This window comes from Syngnathus floridae, chromosome 19, assembly GCF_059516105.1.
Source record: "Syngnathus floridae isolate MCC-2025c chromosome 19, RoL_Sflo_1.0, whole genome shotgun sequence".
NCBI lineage: Eukaryota > Metazoa > Chordata > Actinopteri > Syngnathiformes > Syngnathidae > Syngnathus > Syngnathus floridae.
In genome coordinates, this window is record NC_142431.1 from 2490757 (window position 1) to 2510840 (window position 20084).

Sequence of the window (20084 nt, forward strand, 5' to 3'; positions counted from 1 at the left end):
AAAAAAAAAAAAAATAGCATATTCAGAATGACTTCTTTTATCAAATTGTAGTGAATAAAATCAAATATTTCATTGCGATAGTATCATTGAACTATTTATTACACACTGTCATTATAGCAGAGCTGTATTGTTATAAAACAAAGAAAGCATTTTGAGAGACTTACTGTATAGCATGTAAGGGCACTTATAATAATAATAATAACAATAATAATAATTTCATTGCTGTTTTCTACTCAACTTTGCATTTATATGCATTGCCATAATCTTTAATTCCTCTAATTCCCCATTTTTTGACAACATTACTGTGTCACTAAAATTCAAGGCTGACAAAATTCTGGCTATATTTCTTATTGCATCAAGACTAATTTGCATACTAATTAATAGAAATAACACCATTAAATTGGGCAAAAAAAATCCTGCGCACTTGATTGAAAGGACCTTACTTTTATGTTTCCTTTAATAATTAAATATTCAATTGTTTAATAATCCCCCAAGCAGACTTAACACACGCATACCTTTTTATTTGATGTCAGCTAATGACAAAAACGCAACAAAATTGTCAGCTCAAGCTCACTTGTGTGTTGTGACACGGCCACAAGTGGCGTGCACGCGCATGGCAGATTTAGAACCACGCCCACAATGGGATTTACCCAATCGCGAAGGAGGTTTAGGGGGATCCTGGCCAATGGGAAAGCAGGGGAGGCGTGTCCCGAGCTGCTCCTGAGAGGCGCAGTGAGGAAGCGGAGGCGAGGAGGCTTGTCAGGGGCACGAATGCCACTCGTTGCGCGCGCCTGTAATTTGGGAAGGTGTATGCAGCGCACGGCCGCGTGTTCGCCTTTCCAGGTGGAACTCCGGGAGGAGCTGAGAAAGGGGAACCAAACTGGGACGACTCGGCCGAGCCGGTTCAGGACAGGTGAAATTCCCAGCAGGCGAGGTAAGATCGATTCGCACGACTGATGTCAAGCAATTAAGTTTCTGCCTCCACGACGAATACAATAATAGCAGTATTATTTTAAATAACATTATTTAATCAAATTATTATTATTCAAAAGAGACGTGCAAGGGACTTTTCAAAACGCATGTGCATAGCCGATATTTTTTTAGAATTTATACAATGGAGGGGATTATTTATGACACGCAATAACATTATCATGTTTACTTACATCCATAATATTAGTTACAGCTGATAAAATAAGTTAGGGCGTCTTATACAATTTTTTTTTAAAAAAAGGAAAAATAAATGTTTTTTTGTTGCTTATTGCTCAAGAAAAATATAGAAGTGCAAGTTTGTAATAGATCGTGTGTACATTTGTTTTATAATAATAATAATAATAATAATAATAATAATAATTTTAGGTGTAGACCTCCCTTCATTTTGGACAATATTTTCCCTTTACTGTGAAGCAATATTTTCTATGAAATAAATTACAGCAAGAAAGGCACAAGCACACTTTTTGAAATATTAATGGAAATTTATAAAAATGTGCATAAAGTGCTGGTTAATAGTTCTTTATGTTGAATCGTTTCTGAATAGCAGAGATTTTTATTGATGGTTATAAGAGCTTTGATTGATTTAAATTTTAAATGAATTTCGTTCTGCAGGTGATGGATTTAAGCCTCCACGTCGGACGCAGTCGATCTAAGGAATACCGAGGATATCTAAACACACACACGCTGGATATCTAATATTTCAAGTGAATCTTTCCTTCAAAACTTAAAAAAATATATATTTATTCGCCATGTCGAGGAGGCAAAGCGCGTTGCTGATGTGAGAGGAGCACATCAGGGGCCGCATATGCAAGCGAGGACCACCATCATCATCATCACGATTATCAGCAGCAACAACAGAAACGAACCGGCACCGACATGAAGGAAAAATCGAAAACGGCGGCAAGGACTAGACGGGAAAAGGAGAACAGTGAATTTTATGAGCTGGCTAAAATGTTGCCGCTACCGTCGGCAATTACGTCGCAGTTGGACAAAGCGTCTATCATTCGACTGACCACCAGTTACCTGAAAATGAGGATAGTCTTTCCGCAAGGTGAGCCAACACAACGTGTTCTGCCTATAATATTTTTATCAGCTATATAGTGGGGCTCTGTTTTTTTAATAGCGTTAAACACTTAAAATCCTGAGGAAAAACACCAACCAGAAAAACGCCGACAAAAAAATCACAAGCTCGATTTGATATCGCTATAATTCGCCAAGAACAATTGAACAAAATCAAATCGTGTCTCAATAGCAACATCCAATAAGGTTCGTATTTTTATAAAACAAATGATATTTGCCTAATGATCTCAATCACTGCAAGTGGAGGACTTGCCTAAAGTGTATGTGACATTGATCGAGCTCGCAGCTTTGCAGAAGAAGCAAAGAAAAGACCTCAATCGTCATCTTTTTTTTTCTTCTTCTTCTCCTTCTTCTTCCTTCGGCAATATAAGCTGCTCTCGGCAGGTTGCGTGACTGCGAGCAAGGCGCAGCTATTACGACGAGGGCCCTGCAGGGCTTGTAATCACCTTAAGCCATATGAGCGCCAGGAAACACACACGATCGCGGCCGTGCATGCAAGAAACATGCAAAACGCTCTCGCCGCTTTCTTTCGCTTTTTTTTTTTAATCGGTTACACGTGAAAAGAGATGCAGTATTTTTATTTTAAAAAAAGCCGCACACTTGTCATCGTTGTTGCGCATTTGCACGATTGTTCGATTTGTACGATGACGTCATATATTTCAGTTATTCATTTTTATTATTATTATTGCAGGTTTAGGTGACGCGTGGGGTCAAACAAATCGAACGAGACCGTTGGATAATCTTGGACGTGAGCTGGGCTCTCATCTACTACAGGTCCTATCATTTCCAATCCTCACCAATGATATTCGTCACGATTATTATGCAAAGCGGTTTCTAACAACTGCTTTTTGTTTATTCGTAGACATTGGATGGCTTCATATTCGTTGTGGCTCCAGATGGGAAAATAATGTACATTTCAGAAACGGCGTCCGTGCATTTGGGACTATCGCAGGTTATTTATTTATTTATTTTAATTAATGTATTAATTTTTTTTCGAATTTATTTATACGAATTAATTAAGTACGTGTTCATGATCGGAGTTGTTCTCCACAGGTAGAGTTGACCGGAAACAGTATTTATGAATATGTGCACCCCGCTGACCATGACGAGATGACAGCTGTACTGACGCCCCATCAGCCCTACCACTCCCATTTTGTACAAGGTTAAAAAAAAATAATAATAATCACTAATCATTGCATCCGGGACCAAAGCTTTTGCTATTCGGTCTGGGTTTCAAACTCATTATTCTTGTCTATTTGCTATGTCATGAGCGTGTCGAGCGACGCAATCATTGGAACAGACGCGTCAGTGTTAAAGTGACGCATGATTGACGCACTGTGTGCGCAAATGTCGCCAAAGTACACACATGGAAGTATTTAGTTGATTTTCTTTAGCCCCCCGATTGCTTACCTTAGTAATTTGTGTTATATTCAATATAGGCTTGAATAATTTGCATTTTGTGTATCGTATATAACTTTTGCATTTCACAATAGCTAGAAAGTAGCATTTTATTCTTAAGCATTTTAATCCTCCCATTTTATTTATTTGCTACTAATGATAATACACGAAATAAAAATAATTATGTTCTTTTCAGAATATGAAGTGGAGCGCTCTTTCTTTCTGAGAATGAAATGTGTGTTGGCTAAAAGAAATGCAGGCCTCACCAGTGGTGGATATAAGGTAAATCAATTTATGAAATTGTTTCATACTGTAAAAAAATAAATATAAATTGTGATCACTTCAAATTTTAAAGCAAAAAAATAAATTAAAAAAATAAGTTTGGCAAATCCCCCAAATATTTAAAATTGTGCGACAAGTGGAATAAAAGTTTACAGAACTAATTATACCCTCAACTTAAACTGTCAAAACAACTCTGCTTGCTTTGTGGTGCTAACTACCATTTTTGTCATGAATTGTGTGTTCATGTAAAACGTATCCCGTTCCAGGTGATCCACTGCAGTGGCTACCTGAAGATCCGTCAGTACAGCTTGGACATGGCCCCCTTTGAGGGTTGCTACCAGAACGTGGGCCTGGTGGCGGTGGGGCACTCGTTGCCCCCCAGCGCCGTGACCGAGATCAAACTACACAGCAACATGTTTATGTTCAGAGCCAGTTTGGACATGAAGCTCATCTTTCTGGACTCCAGGTGAACAAGCAGATGTTTCCAAATGACCATCATTAGCTTACTTTCCAAATGCCACCTAATAATTACAACCACATTTCCCATCTTCTCCAATCGCAGTTAAAACATGTAAATATGCCACGGTTTTTTTTGTGTTTTTTTTTAATCCAAACATTTCTCCGCAGGGTTGCCGAGCTGACGGGTTATGAGCCGCAGGATCTGATTGAGAAAACTCTGTACCATCACGTACACAGCTGTGACATCTTCCACCTCCGCTGCGCGCATCACCTTTGTGAGTACGCCGACACATGCGGACCATTACGCCAGCACAAACACACACACAAACACGCTAATCTCTGTCATCTGTGTGATTCTTTAATCTCCCCCAGTGCTGGTAAAGGGCCAAGTCACTACTAAATATTACCGTTTCCTAGCCAAGCACGGCGGATGGGTGTGGGTGCAAAGCTACGCCACCATCGTCCACAATAGCAGGTCATCGAGACCCCACTGCATTGTCAGTGTCAACTACGTCCTCACGTGAGTTATAAACCCTTAAAACTGATGTTTTTGGGGTCCCCTGAAAAGGTGATTATGCCTTTAAGAGGCGGGGCCTGGTGGAGTGTCACGTGACTTTGGCGAAATTGTCACGGTGTGAGCTAAGACAAACTCGCGTCCCCCTGTATGTGTGATATTATTCTTGCAGCGTTCAATATGTCGGCTGAAAAGTGCATCGGCGACGTGTGATGAAACTGGTGCGGCGTGAACCGCGGTAGAGCACAGGAACACTACATCAATATCAGGCCTCTGTACAAATCTGATTTGACGGGGACTGCCGTGTAAGACGGCAGACTCGATACAGTCCGTAATCCACACCAAACAACACAAATGAAAACTCAAGAGGTGCAAAGGGAACTAACACTACATGTAGCGTAATTTGTTTGTCTGTGTTGTTGTCACTTACTTACTGGCATGTAGTTGTTTATCGAAATCTAAATGTGCAACTGCCTGGTGTACCTGGTGGTTAGACTCAATACAACTTTTTTCCCCCTCATGGCACCGTTTGGATAGGCATCACTACAAAATGCATGGGGCTCAAACTTGAACCCTGTGGAACGCCATACAACAGTGAGACAGCTAAATAGGATAACTAATCCCCACGTGATGCTGCTAATTAGCCAACATAAATTATTCAATTGTTTCAATTATATTGAAAATGGACAGAAAAACCTCTACGAAGTTATGTTCATTCAGGAAATATTATATATGATATATACTAGATGATTGCATTTTGAAATAGGCGCTAAATTGGAATTGTTAAATGTCCCCTGAATGAGGTATGTCACTATATAGCCTCTGTTGACAAATCCACCAAAACACTGTGGCGGCAGGGCTCGGGGAAGTTGTTGTTATGAGAGCACAAATCACACACAGACCCTTCGAGACGGCAAGACAAACATCGGGGTTGAACCCCATCAAAAAACCTCTACTGCCGCCATCGATTGGCAGTGTAAAGAAAGCAAAGTCGATCGAACGGGCGACTAGGAATCAATAGCTATCTCCCGGCTAGTACACGTTGGATTTGCCTCGTTAGGCTGGACTCGTCCACGTGTAACGTTTAAGTGCATGTAATGCAAGCACGTGCATGACTATTCAGTTCTTCGCCGCATCTTGAAGAAAACAACACGACTGCGTTACATTTGAGAGAAAAAACAATTACTAACAAGCAGCCAACAATGGCCATTAATAAAACATGTCGGGAGCCACACCGGTGGTGCATTTCAGGCGCGAGGTGGTCTGACATTGACCCCGAGGTGGAATTCGGCTAACACAGCTGAGTTTGCACAATGGCCCGGCATTATTGGCTCAGCCACGAGTCAGCGGGGGCGCAGATAGGATGCAGCGCCGCAACTATACCTTGCAAGAGCAAATAACACTCACTCGCTGGTGGCTATCCAAACACAGCCTTTCTCCTGAGGTGTTGTACATAAAGAATGGGTCATATTTAGAGTCCTATTAAAGAGGCTGGCTACGCGGGGTCAGGGATGGGCCACGGGGTTTAAAATGCCAGCCAGCTGCTATTACATACTGTTGATGTGATAAGTTATAAAAGGCTCGTGTTTGCCGAGCACTTGACACGGGAGCCGTGTCGCTCCCCCTGCACTGAGTTCAGTACCGGGACGCCCGGTTTAAATTGTCAAAAGTACAAGCATCAAAGTATCGGTCCTTACTTTGAGGCAATACTGGAAGAATAGCATTTGAAAATTGTGCCTCACATCATGGGGTCAACCCATAGCGGGTTCTTTGGCTAAATATTAGCTTAGCGCCTATTTTGTGTTGATGTGTAAAAGGGACACGGAATACAAGGGAATGCAGTTGTCCCTGGACCAAATGTGCCCCACCAAGCCGGCCTTTCCTTACACCGACAGTCTGAACGAGGAGAGGAAGAGCACAAAGTCACGTCTGACCCAGTCAAAAGCCAAAGCCAGAGTGTCACCCTACCCACAGGTAAGACACTTTGATGGAACTAAACAAAGCGAGCCAGGCTCGAGAGCGCTTCTAATCACATCTTCTGGCTCTGCAGCAGTTCTCAGCTTTCAATCCAGAGCGCTCGGAGTCAGACCAAGACAGCCAATGGGGAGGAAGCCCCCTGACGGAGGCCGCTTCGCCTCAATTGTTGGATCCGGGCGAGCCCGCCGAGGCATCGTGCGCCTACCGGCTATACCCGGACTCTGGCTCCCTGTGCTATGGCTTGGGTCTTCTGGAAGAGGACCTTGCTCATGCCCAGACCCGTCCTCACCCGGCCGCCTGCGATCGGGTCCGATGTCCGAGCGGACGATACTTCCTGGGAGCCCCCCAGTCTGGAAGAGAGGTGTGGTGGGACGCCACCCGCTCCGTGCTGGCCCTCCCGAAAGCATCTGCGGATAACGGCGAGGGCTACGAAATCACGTCCTACCACGCCGCCTTCCACGGTGAGGTGTTAGGGTTGAGGCCGCAACCATCTGTCTCTGCAAATAGCTCGTTGAGCCTGGTAGCTGTTTTCCAAATGTTATTATGGGACATGCTAAGTTGTTTATGCCGTTTCTTGCCAGTGTGTCGATTGCTACCATCTGTTCAAAAATTGCCTCAAATTGGGAGCCAAGTAATTTCACAATGCATGGCCCCAAACCACTGTTGTCTGCCAAGACCTTGTATGATTCCATATGCACATTCAGAGCAGAACGCAATCTTTCCAGTGAAATATATCAAAGGTAAATGCAGGCAGGAACACGGTATACCTTCTAACGAGGTTTTTCTTTGATTAAAATAGGGAGAGGCCACTGGGATGAAGACAGCATCATGAGTTCGCCGGATGGCGGGGGGTCCACCAGTGATTCCGGCGAGCGCTACCACGGCGACCAATTCCAGGCCAGTCCCCGAGAACCCAGTAAAATGGAGACCCTAATTCGTGCCACGCAGCAGATGATCAAAGAGGAAGAGAACCGTCTTCAGCAGCAAAAACCGACGCTCGACGTCTCCAAGACTCACAGTCCGTGTTTCAACTCGTCACTCCCGCATCACTCACAGATCAGCATGCCCAGCGTGGTGTGCCGGGGTCCGGGAGCCCCGAGCATTGAGCTCCCCTCCGAGCGCCTCCACCACCGTGTCAAAGTCCCCGGTCCTCTGGACAATGACGAAAACACAACCAGTCCCGGCTCCCTCTCTCGCCTCAGCAGCCCCAGCTCCGACGTCATCCCCAGGTCCGGACACCCCCTCACCAAAGACTACATGCAGACGGATCTGTCCCCTCATCAGTCACAACCTCAAGGGAGCCCTCTGCTCTACCCATCCCAGGAGAGGCAACCTCTGGACAGGCAAGCAGCCTACGCATTGACTGGCTATTCCCTGGAACACCTGTACGACCCGGAGAGCCTAAGGAGTTACTCCGGACTGGCCTGCGGAGGAGTCCAGTACGACGTGGCGGCTCACATGAGGATGCAGGCCGAGCAGATGCAGGGACACAAGGCCACGTCTGTGATTATAACCAACGGGAGCTGACAATATCTGATTCTGATGGGTCTCTAAGCAAGGACGCTCCGAGCTCCAGACAGGTGATCTACATGAAGGAGCGTTTTATTTTCCAAGAATAATGACAAAGCGATGCTGGCAGAGCCAAGAGGCAAAGGCCGCCGCTATTTTTCCACTAGAAGGCAAACGAGTGTAATTCAAACGGCGGCGAATGAATTCCCTTCTTCCTGCAGAGGCGACAAAGGTTCTGGTTAAACATCAAGCCGGTGTTTGCGGGCGAAATGTCTCACGCGCAATTGGCTTCCTTGGTTAATCTGTCTTGGATTTCCATCGGCCGTATGAGAATGTGTCGCTCTGTTGCCCCTTGGCCTCCAGCGCGTAAAGACATAGAAATAATGGTTGAGCCAACATGGGAACGGGCCAGCACATCCCTGGTGTAAAATATCAACGATTCTTTGTATTTATTTGTCGGTGGGCTGTTTCATGAAGTGCCATTTATTTCATGCTCTTGGTGTTTGACTGACAGCAAGCTGAAGGCTTCTGTTTTGTCCAACTTTTTGTTTATGTAAATCTCCTTGAAAAAAAAAACCTTGTTTACATATCAGGATATAAATGTTTTTACCTCATGTAGCATAAGTACAACACGCTTTAAATGCCGCTTCACATGCAATCTGTTTGTCGTATGGGGGGGAAAAATACGCTGAATGTTTTCTCTTATTTAATTTATATTGTACATAGCTCACAATGATTGATGGGAGAAGAAGTGAGGAGATTATTTATTGGTTTGAAAAGCTCATTTGAATCTGAATACAGTTTCAAAACAAACAAGTTGTCTGTGTCGATTTTATTCAACTACTTTTTGCAACCGCGAGCGCGCCATGTCCGATCTAACGAGATTTGACACAAGAAGTGTATCAAATAATATTATAGATACTTTATATTGTCGGCTTTAAAAGTTTCCACAATGCAGAAAAAAAATATTGAGACTTTTTTTGATTTTTCTCAGTCAATCGGTAAAAAAAGATAATTATGGGGAAAAAAATGTCTAGTAATAAGACTTTATTTATTTGATTTCCTGTGACGATTAGATGACACGTCTGGCTCCTTTCACTCTCACAGTTTCCATGACATCAAGCGCTTTGATTTGCATAAACATAAGACCGCAAGCGCTGCTCACAACATGTCGGCAAGGAGCAGCCAAACGGAAAGGAAAGCTGACGTCCTCGCGTTGCGTGCCCAGATGATGGATTTTCAATTTCTCTTTTGTGGCTGTGGCTGGATATAGAAAAATATTTACTTTATTATGTACATCCGCTTGTAAGCTCTTGTTTGGGATGTCATTTTAATACAGGAGGAAATTAGTTCCACCAGTTTACTATTTTTATGGTTCTGATATTAAAGGATTAGCCAGGATACCAGACGCCCCCTAGTGGTAAGACATCACCTGCAAGATGTAAAGGTATCAGCAAGCATTCAGATGAAAAAAAAAATACTATTTCTCTTTCTTTTTAAAATATTTACTTTTATGTAGCAGAGTTGATTCTTTTCTGTGGGGCACCAGAATTTAGTTTTGACTGACTTTATTGTTTTTGTTATCGTCATATAGCGGTTGACAACGCAATGAAGTTTTTATATACTGTGAACTCGGTCATTTCAAGGAGGTTTGTTCACAGTAAAAGAAATATGCTGTAAAGTTTAACTCGAGACATGCTTTGAAGGACACTGTGACCTCTCGAATTTAAAAAAAATTACAGAAGCTGGCTTTCTTCATGGACAGGTTCTTCCAAAGCAGTAAAAATCACACATGTTACGCCTGCTCTTCGCATTTCTACCAAAATGTGCGAATTATCTGCGAGTCTGAACCCGGACGCAGTCTGGAGGCAAAACTTGCATCAGTCACGTCTGACACGAGCATGTGAAGCTCTGCCAGACATCACCGCTGCTCCACGAGCGGGATCGCAGATGCTAAAGAACGGCGTAAAATTGTAGCTGTGTGAGGACTGCGCTCGTATTTCGAGCTGATTTGTTGGAATATTACAAAAGCTTTTTTTTTTTTGAGTGATGTGCCCTCCGTGCTTTTACACTTGGCTTCACATGGGGCTAAACGTGGGCCATTTCCCCGGGCCCCTTTTCTTCCCGCGCACCCTCGAGAGCACTCAACTACAAGCCTTCTATTGTAACACAATAAATGAAGGTACTTCCAGAAACAAAAATATCAGTATCTTGAATCCAAAATTGCTCCTCCGAGGGAGGTATGATACAAAGTACGGAGTCGTTTGCCTTTCAAGAACGATGTGCTTAAAGCCGATGACGGTTAGCTAGCATTAGCATTTGAGTTTCAAAGTTGTATACAGAAAAAAAAAAATTAAAATATATTTCCTCCACACCTTATTAGACAAGTTGGGCCCACAGGTGGCAAGTCTCAATGTCAACGTGATTGATTTCAGGACCGGCGTTGAGGGACGATTGCATATTCATACGTCAATTTAAGCCCGGCCCTCGGTGGGGAGTCGTCCTTAAGTCGCCGCTCGACCGGAAAATGTTTCAATATGTGAGCTTCCGTGAAGCATAAAAATCTGATTATTGATTTTCTTTTTAGCTCTTATAGGAGTTTTTGTTTAGTACACAAGTGCATATTGGGAAAACGAACAAATCAAGCGAACGGGTCTTGAATAAACATTCAATCGGGGGGTAGCTGGCGAAAACCTCGGCCGCAGGCCTCGCTGCACCCCCGGCCCGTTGAGATGTTCTGATTGGCTGGAGCGGGATATTGAGGTCATGCGGTCGATCTAATTGGCTGAGCCGGGGAAACCGACCGGGGGTGTTTCTGCAAAGGTTCCTGGGCGCTTGACTTACGACTTTGGAAGTGCGTTGACAGCTCAGAAGTTATTTGCCGATGTCATTTCCGCCTTTAAAAGTTTTCTTCCATTTAATTTGAGATGAACTAATCCTTCACGTGAGGCTATTAAAGACGATACAATATCTTCACACACACACACACAGACACAGACACCCAAAGTGTGAATCTAATGCCCTGCAATCCCTTTGTTCCTGATTTCATGCTTGATTTGGCCCACAGCTTGAGTCTGGCTGCCAAGCAGCGCCGCTCTCTGCTTTCACTCCTTGCCAAAATCAAACACCGGTTGCATCCCGTCGGAAAAAAAAAAAAAGCTCCGTGTCTCGGGAACTGTTTGTTTGTTTGTTACTATTGTTTGCATCTCACCAGCTTTCTCTCTCTGCAAACATGTCATCAACGTGTGCCGTGAAATGTAAGCACAATAAGCCCACCGGTCACACTTGAGTGGGATAAAAATAGAATATGATTAAATGATTTCCCAGAGCCGCCAGAGGAATCCCGCCGCACTGCAACGACGAGCCTGATAGAAATCTTCTAATAGCTATCACGAGAGGCCTTTGAGACGTTTGCGTGGAAAATATTCCGATGGCGCCCACGTCGGACTCTCGTTCCTGGTTCCCCTCCGGATCGGCTCGAAATTGTGACAGCTGCGTGATGAGGGCCAAGAGGGAGCGAGCCGGAGACAGACAAGGAGAAAGGAGGAGAGCGTCCCCAGAGAGCCAGGCAGCCGCTGCGACGCAACTCCGGCCGCCGCCTGCATGCCAATGAGGAGATTCCCCTGCAGTGACAGCAGAGGCGGTGTTGGAAGGGGGGGGTCAGATCAGCAGGAGGGGGCCTGATGCTGACGTTGGACTGCTTTGATTGTGACATCGCTCACAAAGAGCTCAACACTGCGGGCAAATAATTCCGAAGTGATTCAGTCAAGGTGAATGTGGCATATAAACGGTAAAAAGAGTAACGCCTTGGCAGCTGGCAAAATGCCGACTGGCTACTTTTTCCTTACGGGGGTTTTCCTGACTCAAATCGGGGCAGATGACAGCGGTCGGCCTAAAAACATCAGAAGGGGTGAGCAACTTTTTCGTTAAACGCTCATATTTTGAATTCAGAGCAAAATCTGAAAACCGTGCACTGAAATTTATAAAAGTATTTTGCGACCGTAGGGTCCCGATCCGCTTGAATCGTGGTTCTATTGTATATCTTCGTTTAAATTCTGCCACCGATGCTAACAGAAGCGCCGCAGGTAGAAGCGTTAGCCGAGGGAGCGCTCCCCCCCCACCCTGAAGAAGAATTAATAACTAATTATGTCAGGTCACTCGTCCAGATGGTCCTCTCAGATGGGCCGGCAGCCCGAACCTCACCTCCAACAAGAACCTCTGACCCCTTAGCTCGCATCACCCATGGCAACATGAATTCTGAGGCCTGCACGGGGATAAACAAGTGGAGATAGAAGGGATGGTTATTTTTGGGGAGGGCTAGATGGGGCGTGGCAGATCAGTGCTGGCTGGCTGCCTTTAAAGCTCCATGAATACAAGACTCCCTGCCAGGGGCTCTGATCTCCACGGTCATGGTTCCGCTATTACCCGCCACGTTTCTTGTAACGGGCAGATGGCTCCGAGTTTCGGCGCACACATCCATTCAGCCCGAGCCGCATCAATGGACACAACCTGATACTCCCCTTTCTTGTCTCATTAGGAGGCTATAGAAACATAAGAACATAATAGCGGGGGAATTAAGTGCCCGTGTGGATGTCAAAGGGGATGCGGCGAAAGATTGGGACGAGGGGCTAACAAGTGCACGCGGCGCAGCCTGGGCTTTGCGCCTGATTAGCGCTTTCGACCAGGCTGATGGGTAAAAGACAAGTCCTCGGGGACGGAGGGGATTTTTAAACAGGCACTTCAACAGCCAGACCGGGCAACAAAGCTTTTGGCTGACAGGAAACGGACGGCCAAATAGAGAATTTTGGAATCACGCACATATCAGAATTTAAAACTCCAAAATGTTTGAGAGTGGTGAATTGAATTAAAAGCCATTTTATGTTCTAATCAATCCAATTGAAGGACTCGAGTCAATGAAAAGATTCTTAATTCGTCCATCTCACCCCGCACCGACTCCGGTGCACATGACTGCTTTTCTTCTCGCCTCTTTTGCCTTTTCACGACGCTCCATAAAAGCTCTTTTGACAATTTGTCACATGGAAGCTCCCCTAAACTCTTCAGCAAACAAGAACTTTAGCAAAGCTCCTCAGTGTGAGCCCGGCAAGACCAGATGATGTCTCGGGCCGGTGTTTGAGCAAGAGACAGAAGGACAAAGCAGCTAAGAAGAAACCAAACAAAGACACCTTAAAAAGGATTTGAGATGTTTAACCACATCTCATTCACTCGGCCACTTTCTCCTCCGTCTCCGAGAATCGAGATGGAACAAAAGCACAATTCCTTCCCCAGCCTTTTTTTTTTTCTTTTTATAATACGCTGTTGGTATCATTTTGATAAATTATAAACAGCGGAGAAGAAGATAGAAGACTCGCTGAGTTGCTGTAAATGACCTGACGAGATGTTGTTAAACACGGATAATTACTCGCGAAAGGGTTCATCATTCTAATTACATTATTACCTTATTGCCTTTCTTGCCGCTAAGAGTCTAACGAGATTAGTCTGCCGGTCACGTTTCTCCTCTCAGACGAGAGCAGACAATAGAAAACTTCAGCAGCCGTCGGGGCTCTTTAGGAACGCAAGAATTTTTGCCACACCACAAAAAAATATATATATATATGATTTGATTAAAAATCCCTAATATTGATCCATGACATATAAGTTCCAAATCATTTGGGCTACACAGGCTTGTCATGGGATAGAGCCAGCTCCGTCGTTACCATGGCAATTAAGAAAACCCTACTTTGATGGCGGCAAACTCTGCCACTTCCATTTACAACCCAGACTAAACTCCACTGTTACCATGGCAACCAAGCCATCTCTGTGTCACTTCCACTTCCAACCCAGACTAAACATGGCTCCTCCCCCTTTTTTACGCCGGGTCTTTCAGTCGAGACGCACCACGTCATTTTAATACTTTAATTCAAACGAGCGCGCCGAAACTTTGCTCCCCCGTGGCGCGTTTCATCGACGACGGCCACTTTTGGCGTGCCGTGTCCTGGGCGCTTTCCGAGGCCTCCTATTAGCTAGTGCTCTGTAATCACTCTGGTGATATATTAGCACAATGCATTGATTAACCGATAATCCAATCACTCGCCTTTTATTGATCTTTTATAAAGCCCTCCCCCCCCGACAATAAAGCCGCAGACTGTGGGTCAATAGGCGCACGAGGAGAGGAGTATCCTTGCACCTAATTGGCTTATGAAATAATACAAACATTTTGCTTTCCCTGCACCAGCGGAAATCAATGGCGGGCTAAGCCGCCGCATTCAAATCGATCGGCTCCAGCCGCACGCTTTGCTTTTCGCCGGAAAATAACTTGCACTTAATGCCTCTTTGTTTCTTTAGCACTGTCAAAGCGGCGTTGTTTAAATCCTTCTTCTCCAGCTACCATTTCTCTGCCTTGCTATCACTTTCATCTTTTTTTTTTCCTCCCAAGGTTCAGTCTGGCCACTCCATCTTCCTCCCACTCGGTCTTCGCTCCTCTTTACCACTGATGTTGGGTTTGCCAGATAAGTTTCTACTTACAGGGGAGACCACATCTGACACCCAGCTGTGTGGGTCACGGGCTGCAAAAGCAGCTGCTGGTCATAAATCACTCCAGCCGGAGGAGTTCTGGCACTTCTTCTGTCAGCCGTGAAACAAAGACGTAGAGGTAGAGGCGGGGACGGGAGGGGGCGAGGAGGGGGGGTGGGCTAGAGCCGACCTGACGAACAACAGCAGAACCGTCCGACACCTTTGTCACGGGGGTACCTGCTATTTGAAAAGTCTACTGTAAGCGGCTTATTAAAGCCACCGAGGGAGTCATGCAAATGGCGAGTCGAGAGGTGCTGCGGCGCGGTATGTAAGCAATTATCCTTAAACAGGCCTCGCCGATTGTCAGCGCGAGGTCAGAGGACAGACGACCCCTTGCCGAGTTACTGTAGCCGAGGAAATGCAAATAATTCACTTGACTTTTTTTTCTCTCCCAAACATATGCGGTCAATTAATCTGACAAATTATCCTGGATATTGCTTCCCTCCTTTCAAATGACTTTTTGTTTTTCTGCAAAATTAGATTGTGATATAAGAGCAGATAATAAAAGAACTACGCAATGACGTAAGAGTACGATAAAAGTGCAACACAACGATCAAATGTACTATTTGAAAAATTCAATAAAATTCAATAACCACGTTTTCCGTGCATCTGCGGGAGTGTTGTAATTCAACACCTGCTTTGCCCTCAAAGCCGCCGCCGCCGTGTTTATACTTCAGCCCACACACAGCTGGCCCACGATGGAGATTTGGATAATAAATTGGGTCTTATTATATGAGGCGCCAAATCACCGGCAACGGATGAGATAAAAGTGAATGGGGTGGGACTGCAGGGGATGGATGAGTGTGAAGAGATTTGACTTTGAAATCGGTCTTAGCAATGAAGGGGGAAAAAAACTTTACCTGAACGTAAATCAATTTCTCATAAGGTTATCAGTACAAAAGGTCCAGTTGCCGATGATAAAAAAAAAAAATGTGTAAACAAAAAAAAAAAAAAAAGAGTATAAAATGATCGCAGGAGAGCGAAAGGCTAGAGAGAACTTCTTTGGCCTTCTCGGCGTGCGATCGATAGTGGTGTAATGAGGCTGGTATTAGCTGGGGTGATGAGGGACCCTAGCAGGACAGAAGGGGGTGGGGGGGGCTTGCAGGGTCAGACTCCGATTCCAACAGCAAACAACACCTGAGAAGGCCGATGACACATTTCAGACTGATTCTGTGATTTATATGCTCATTACAAAAAACATCTAAGACCAATTAAATTTTCCCATCGCCGAGTGAAACTACGAACGCAAGCGAGCAAAACCGACCCTAATCCTGGCTGAGAATAGGAAAGCACTCAGCATTGCGGCCGCCTTTTGATACAGATTGGCAAACAATGGCTTCTGCCACTCTCCTAAATCCACTACCCACCAGCAATTTGTATGAGAATGACAGAGATTGTCTTCGGATGCTCGCAAGAGGACGAGAAGGGGAGGGGCGGCGGAGTAGGGGAGAAGTAGGGGGGGTGGATCACCATCAGGTACACTCAAAAGCAATCTGTTGCCTCGTCAATGGGCTCATTCTGTTGGAGTGCCATGTGCGCCATGACCAAAGTCAGCAACCGGCCACAGACTAGCGGGGGGACGCCCGGGGTCCTTTCATTGGAGGGATCAAAGTAGGGATAGAGAGAGATGGGCCCCATCGCTTTGTGCTTTCGTGTCTCCCAAAACAAACTCTTGTCGGCAGAAGGTGGTCTCGGTTTTTGTAGAGCAGATGGTCCGGAAAGGTGGAAATCTCCAGAACATGTCGTTGAAGATATAAAACTGAAAATTCGAAAGAACCGACAAACCACTTCCTCTCGGGTGAATCGACACTTTCTTCATCCGAGCTACCCCGTGCTATGCTAATGGCATGCTAATCAGAGTTAACGCCGTCATAGGGTCCGATACTCCAGATGAATGTATCTGTCACATGTTCACGTTCCCATTAGCATAAATCAGGTTCACCCTGCCTTTGTAATTAGTGTTTTCATGTGAATGCTAATACGATATGTTGATTAGATCGGCCTACGAGAATAGAAATGACTCGCCGGCCTCAAACAGCACCCCCCTTCGCGTCAAACTATTAATACATGCGGCGGCCGGAAAAAAATGACTGATGCTGAAATATAATAGCCGAAACATTAATCAGATTTCTGAGGTGTTTCTTAATCACGTAGTTATTTTTCCATCAAAGAGCTAATTGAAAAAGGACTTTTTGAACCGCCGGTGTGTGTTACTGTTGATTTATTAACACTAATTCTGTCTATCTCAAGAGTTGGGTGGAATTAGTGTTTGGTGGTCACTGCGGAGATGACTGTTGGGGAAAAAAACTGATATCCTTAGCCTTAGATTTTAACCTTACTGGAAGTCAATTAAAATTATAATTATAATCATTTACACGGTTCTTCAATTGGACCTTTTTAAAACTTTGTCATGTGAATCTTTACACGGATGCGGCTATTGCTCATTTTTTTACGGGGATATTTGTTTTTATAAAATATGCTTGATATTGTTTACTGTCTACATGTGTTGCTTCACCGTTTGTCTTCAGATATCCAGTTTTGAGGTTTTTGATTATGGACATAGCAAGAATATTTTACGTTCTGTTAGCATTAAGCTAGCACGGAAACTTGGATTCACTAACCCAACACCACTGGATTTCTTTCCTTAGCATTTTGGCCCAGTGACAGAAATCACAAGCCTCTCGATAAAAAAAGAAAAAAAAAGTTGACTTTAAGGGGGTCCGGTAACATACAAGGTCCCACCTATGCCCCCACTAATCAAACAGTGAGCACACTGGCATACAAACTACACCTGTGTAACTTTGATGGCGGACGCCACACGTGCAGCAAAAATCAGGCCCAAATGTGGTTTTGGGGTCTCCCCGGGGACCTCCTTCGCACCCCTGACATGCCGCATTCCCCTCAGACTGGTGACCCTCCGTGATGGACGGCAACCTCCATGCCTATAAGCCAACGCCAAAACCTTCCGCCATCCCCCCCACTGTCAGGACAAAAAAAAATCTTTTTGGGATGAAGGAATTTGCTAAAAGAGTCCAAAGGGACGGAAGCGCTTACGAATTCTTGGCTAATAGTGTCTGATTCCGAGTGGGGACTAACTGATTGAGAAGGCCAAAAAAGAAAATCACACCTCGGGGGTGACTAAATTTGTTTTCGGCCTAGCAAGTACCGGTGTTAGTTCCCTGCCTTCAACCTGATTCTTTGGTAATTTACGAGGCCTGACCTGTGAATCCAAACATCTCGGAACACACGGTCCCCCTCGCGGGAATTTAAAGCAGTCTTTCAATTGTTTTTGGGGCAGCTAAGATAAATTCCAAAGTGGGAAGAAAATTATGTCATAGGAAAATACCAGCGGCACTCGGAATATTAAATCAAAAGTGCTGACTAGCGCAATTTAATTCTACGTTCCAAAAAATCAACTGTACAGATTCTGCTTTTTACTAGCCAGCGACGGTATTCTGTAAAGAATTTCCTTTTTTCCTCCAATCCCATTAGAGAGAGGACTTCGCCTCACGCGGCTTCTCCCGGCAGAGCGAAAAACCGAATGAGAGATAGTCAAACAAGAGGCCAGTAATTTGCGCTGTGTTTCTAAGTTATTCCAGCTCCTGGCAGCCCGGCAACGGCTGACCCCTCTTCCCCTCCCGTCTGCTAAGAGGCCTACGGGGAGGAATCAGCCCAAATTATCTTTTATTGATCCAGAGACGCAGGTGAATACAAAGCAGGCCTCGTCTCTCCCCTCCGTTTTTATCCTCCCCTTTGCCTGCCTTGCAGCGGGAGCCACTATAAAAAAAAAAAATCAACAGCTTTTTATGTAAGAGGGACGATTCCAAGCGACACCACGCGCCATTGTATCAGCGTTGATTTACTATTTGGACCGGGCCCGCTTTGATTAGAGCTCGTCTTTCATTGCTAACCGAGCGGAAGGCGATGGCGAGCGTCTGTTTTTCTGCCTTCAATCCGCCGTTGTCCTTTCGCCCCGGCATACAAATCACTGTGGCGGCGGCGCGAGCTACTCCATTAGCTCCAAGTCGCTGTTAAATCAATGCGTGACTTATCAAATGAAATTGGGGATTATGAGGTAATCACCTAGCAAATGTTGCCGAAATTGTAATTATCTCTAGTCGACGCATCTCAAAGAGAGTAAGTCGTTAAATGGAGGCTATGTCTCTTTGGTAAAGTCTTGTTTGTATCATTTAATAGTGCTCAGACATAAAATGGACACCCTGAAACATCTTAGCACTTAAAAAAAAGGACAATAAGGTTGTCGGTGCTTAAATGATTTTTTTTTTTATATTCTTATCAAACAGCTTGTATTCATTCAATGCTTTCAAAGAAGGCAATTTTCAAAATATATTATTTCTGTTAGTAAATAGTTGAGGGGGGGACCCCTGGCAAGTGTAAAAGTGCAACACTGCCCCCAAGTGGACACACTAGAAAGTTACATCACACAGCCACAAATACAAGTTGCTTCATCAAATCATCCAATATGCTCTTCAGTAGTTTTATGCATTGCATCAAAGTCAAGTCATAGGAAAAAAAATATTTTAATCTTTTATACATCTGAACCAGAATTTTGTAACTATGAGACGGATATGCTAACCATTAGCATCACATACACTTTCCATAATCTTCTCATTACTAAATCTACTGGCGCAAACAAAAGCGTGCAAACATTCCAAAGCGCCGACCTCAGACATAAAACCAAAAGGTGTGAGCGTGAGAAGCATCTCCACCAGCTTCAGTCTTGGACTCATCTGGGTCACACTTTGCCACCTCTGCGAGTGTCACTGCTCGCACCGCTAGGCTCGGTCACAGAGTTCAATGCAGCGGGCCGTCACTCAAATAATCTCAATCTTAAATACACTGAAGTTTTCAAGAATGATCATCTAAGAGCTTCATGTAAGTTCTGCTAATGACAATAGAGACAAAACTATGTTCACACACTAATAAATAGAAATGCGGGAGTTTATTTAGAGGTATGGTATTCGTCCCCAGAGGTCAAATAAGGGGCCGGAGAGTGTGGACTGGGGGGTCCGGGCACCCTTAGGTGTGTCTTGCTCACACCTTCCTAATTTACACCCACCCTTGAGAAAGGGCAGCATGTGCCGCAAGGGTGAGAATGGTGCAAAGTCCACTCGGGGTCTCAATGTCACGCTGGGATTGAGTCAATGATCACTATTTGTAATTTTTCATTGAGCCAAGAAGTGGCAAAAAGAATGATCAACAAAAAAACAAATTAACAGAGCTTGACACAAGTGCATTAAAAGGCTAAAGGTTCATCAGCTAGGGCATCAGTGCTTGGTTTTAT

At 44.6% G+C, this 20084-nt stretch overlaps 1 protein-coding gene across 1 annotated transcript; it reads left to right on the top strand.

Annotated features, from left to right (window-relative positions):
* Positions 1-789: 789 nt before the first annotated feature.
* Positions 790-8961, top strand: LOC148381583 (single-minded homolog 1-like). Its single transcript, XM_088361570.1, has 12 exons — positions 790-934; positions 1603-2041; positions 2762-2844; positions 2933-3022; positions 3124-3232; positions 3665-3750; positions 4017-4216; positions 4378-4484; positions 4582-4729; positions 6541-6697; positions 6774-7161; positions 7500-8961. Exons 2-12 carry the CDS (start codon positions 1867-1869, stop codon positions 8225-8227), a joined length of 2271 nt encoding a protein of 756 aa, XP_088217696.1. The 5' UTR covers positions 790-934; positions 1603-1866; the 3' UTR covers positions 8228-8961.
* Positions 8962-20084: the final 11123 nt, after the last annotated feature.

Excerpts from the sequence above, each read along its gene's own strand:
- LOC148381583 (XM_088361570.1), top strand. The coding sequence starts at position 1,867 with ATGAAGGAAAAATCGAAAACGGCGGCAAGGACTAGACGGGAAAAGGAG. Across the intron at positions 3,023-3,123 it reads TGCATTTGGGACTATCGCAG|GTAGAGTTGACCGGAAACAG; the intron begins GTTATTTATTTA and ends TGTTCTCCACAG. Across the intron at positions 7,162-7,499 it reads CTACCACGCCGCCTTCCACG|GGAGAGGCCACTGGGATGAA; the intron begins GTGAGGTGTTAG and ends TGATTAAAATAG.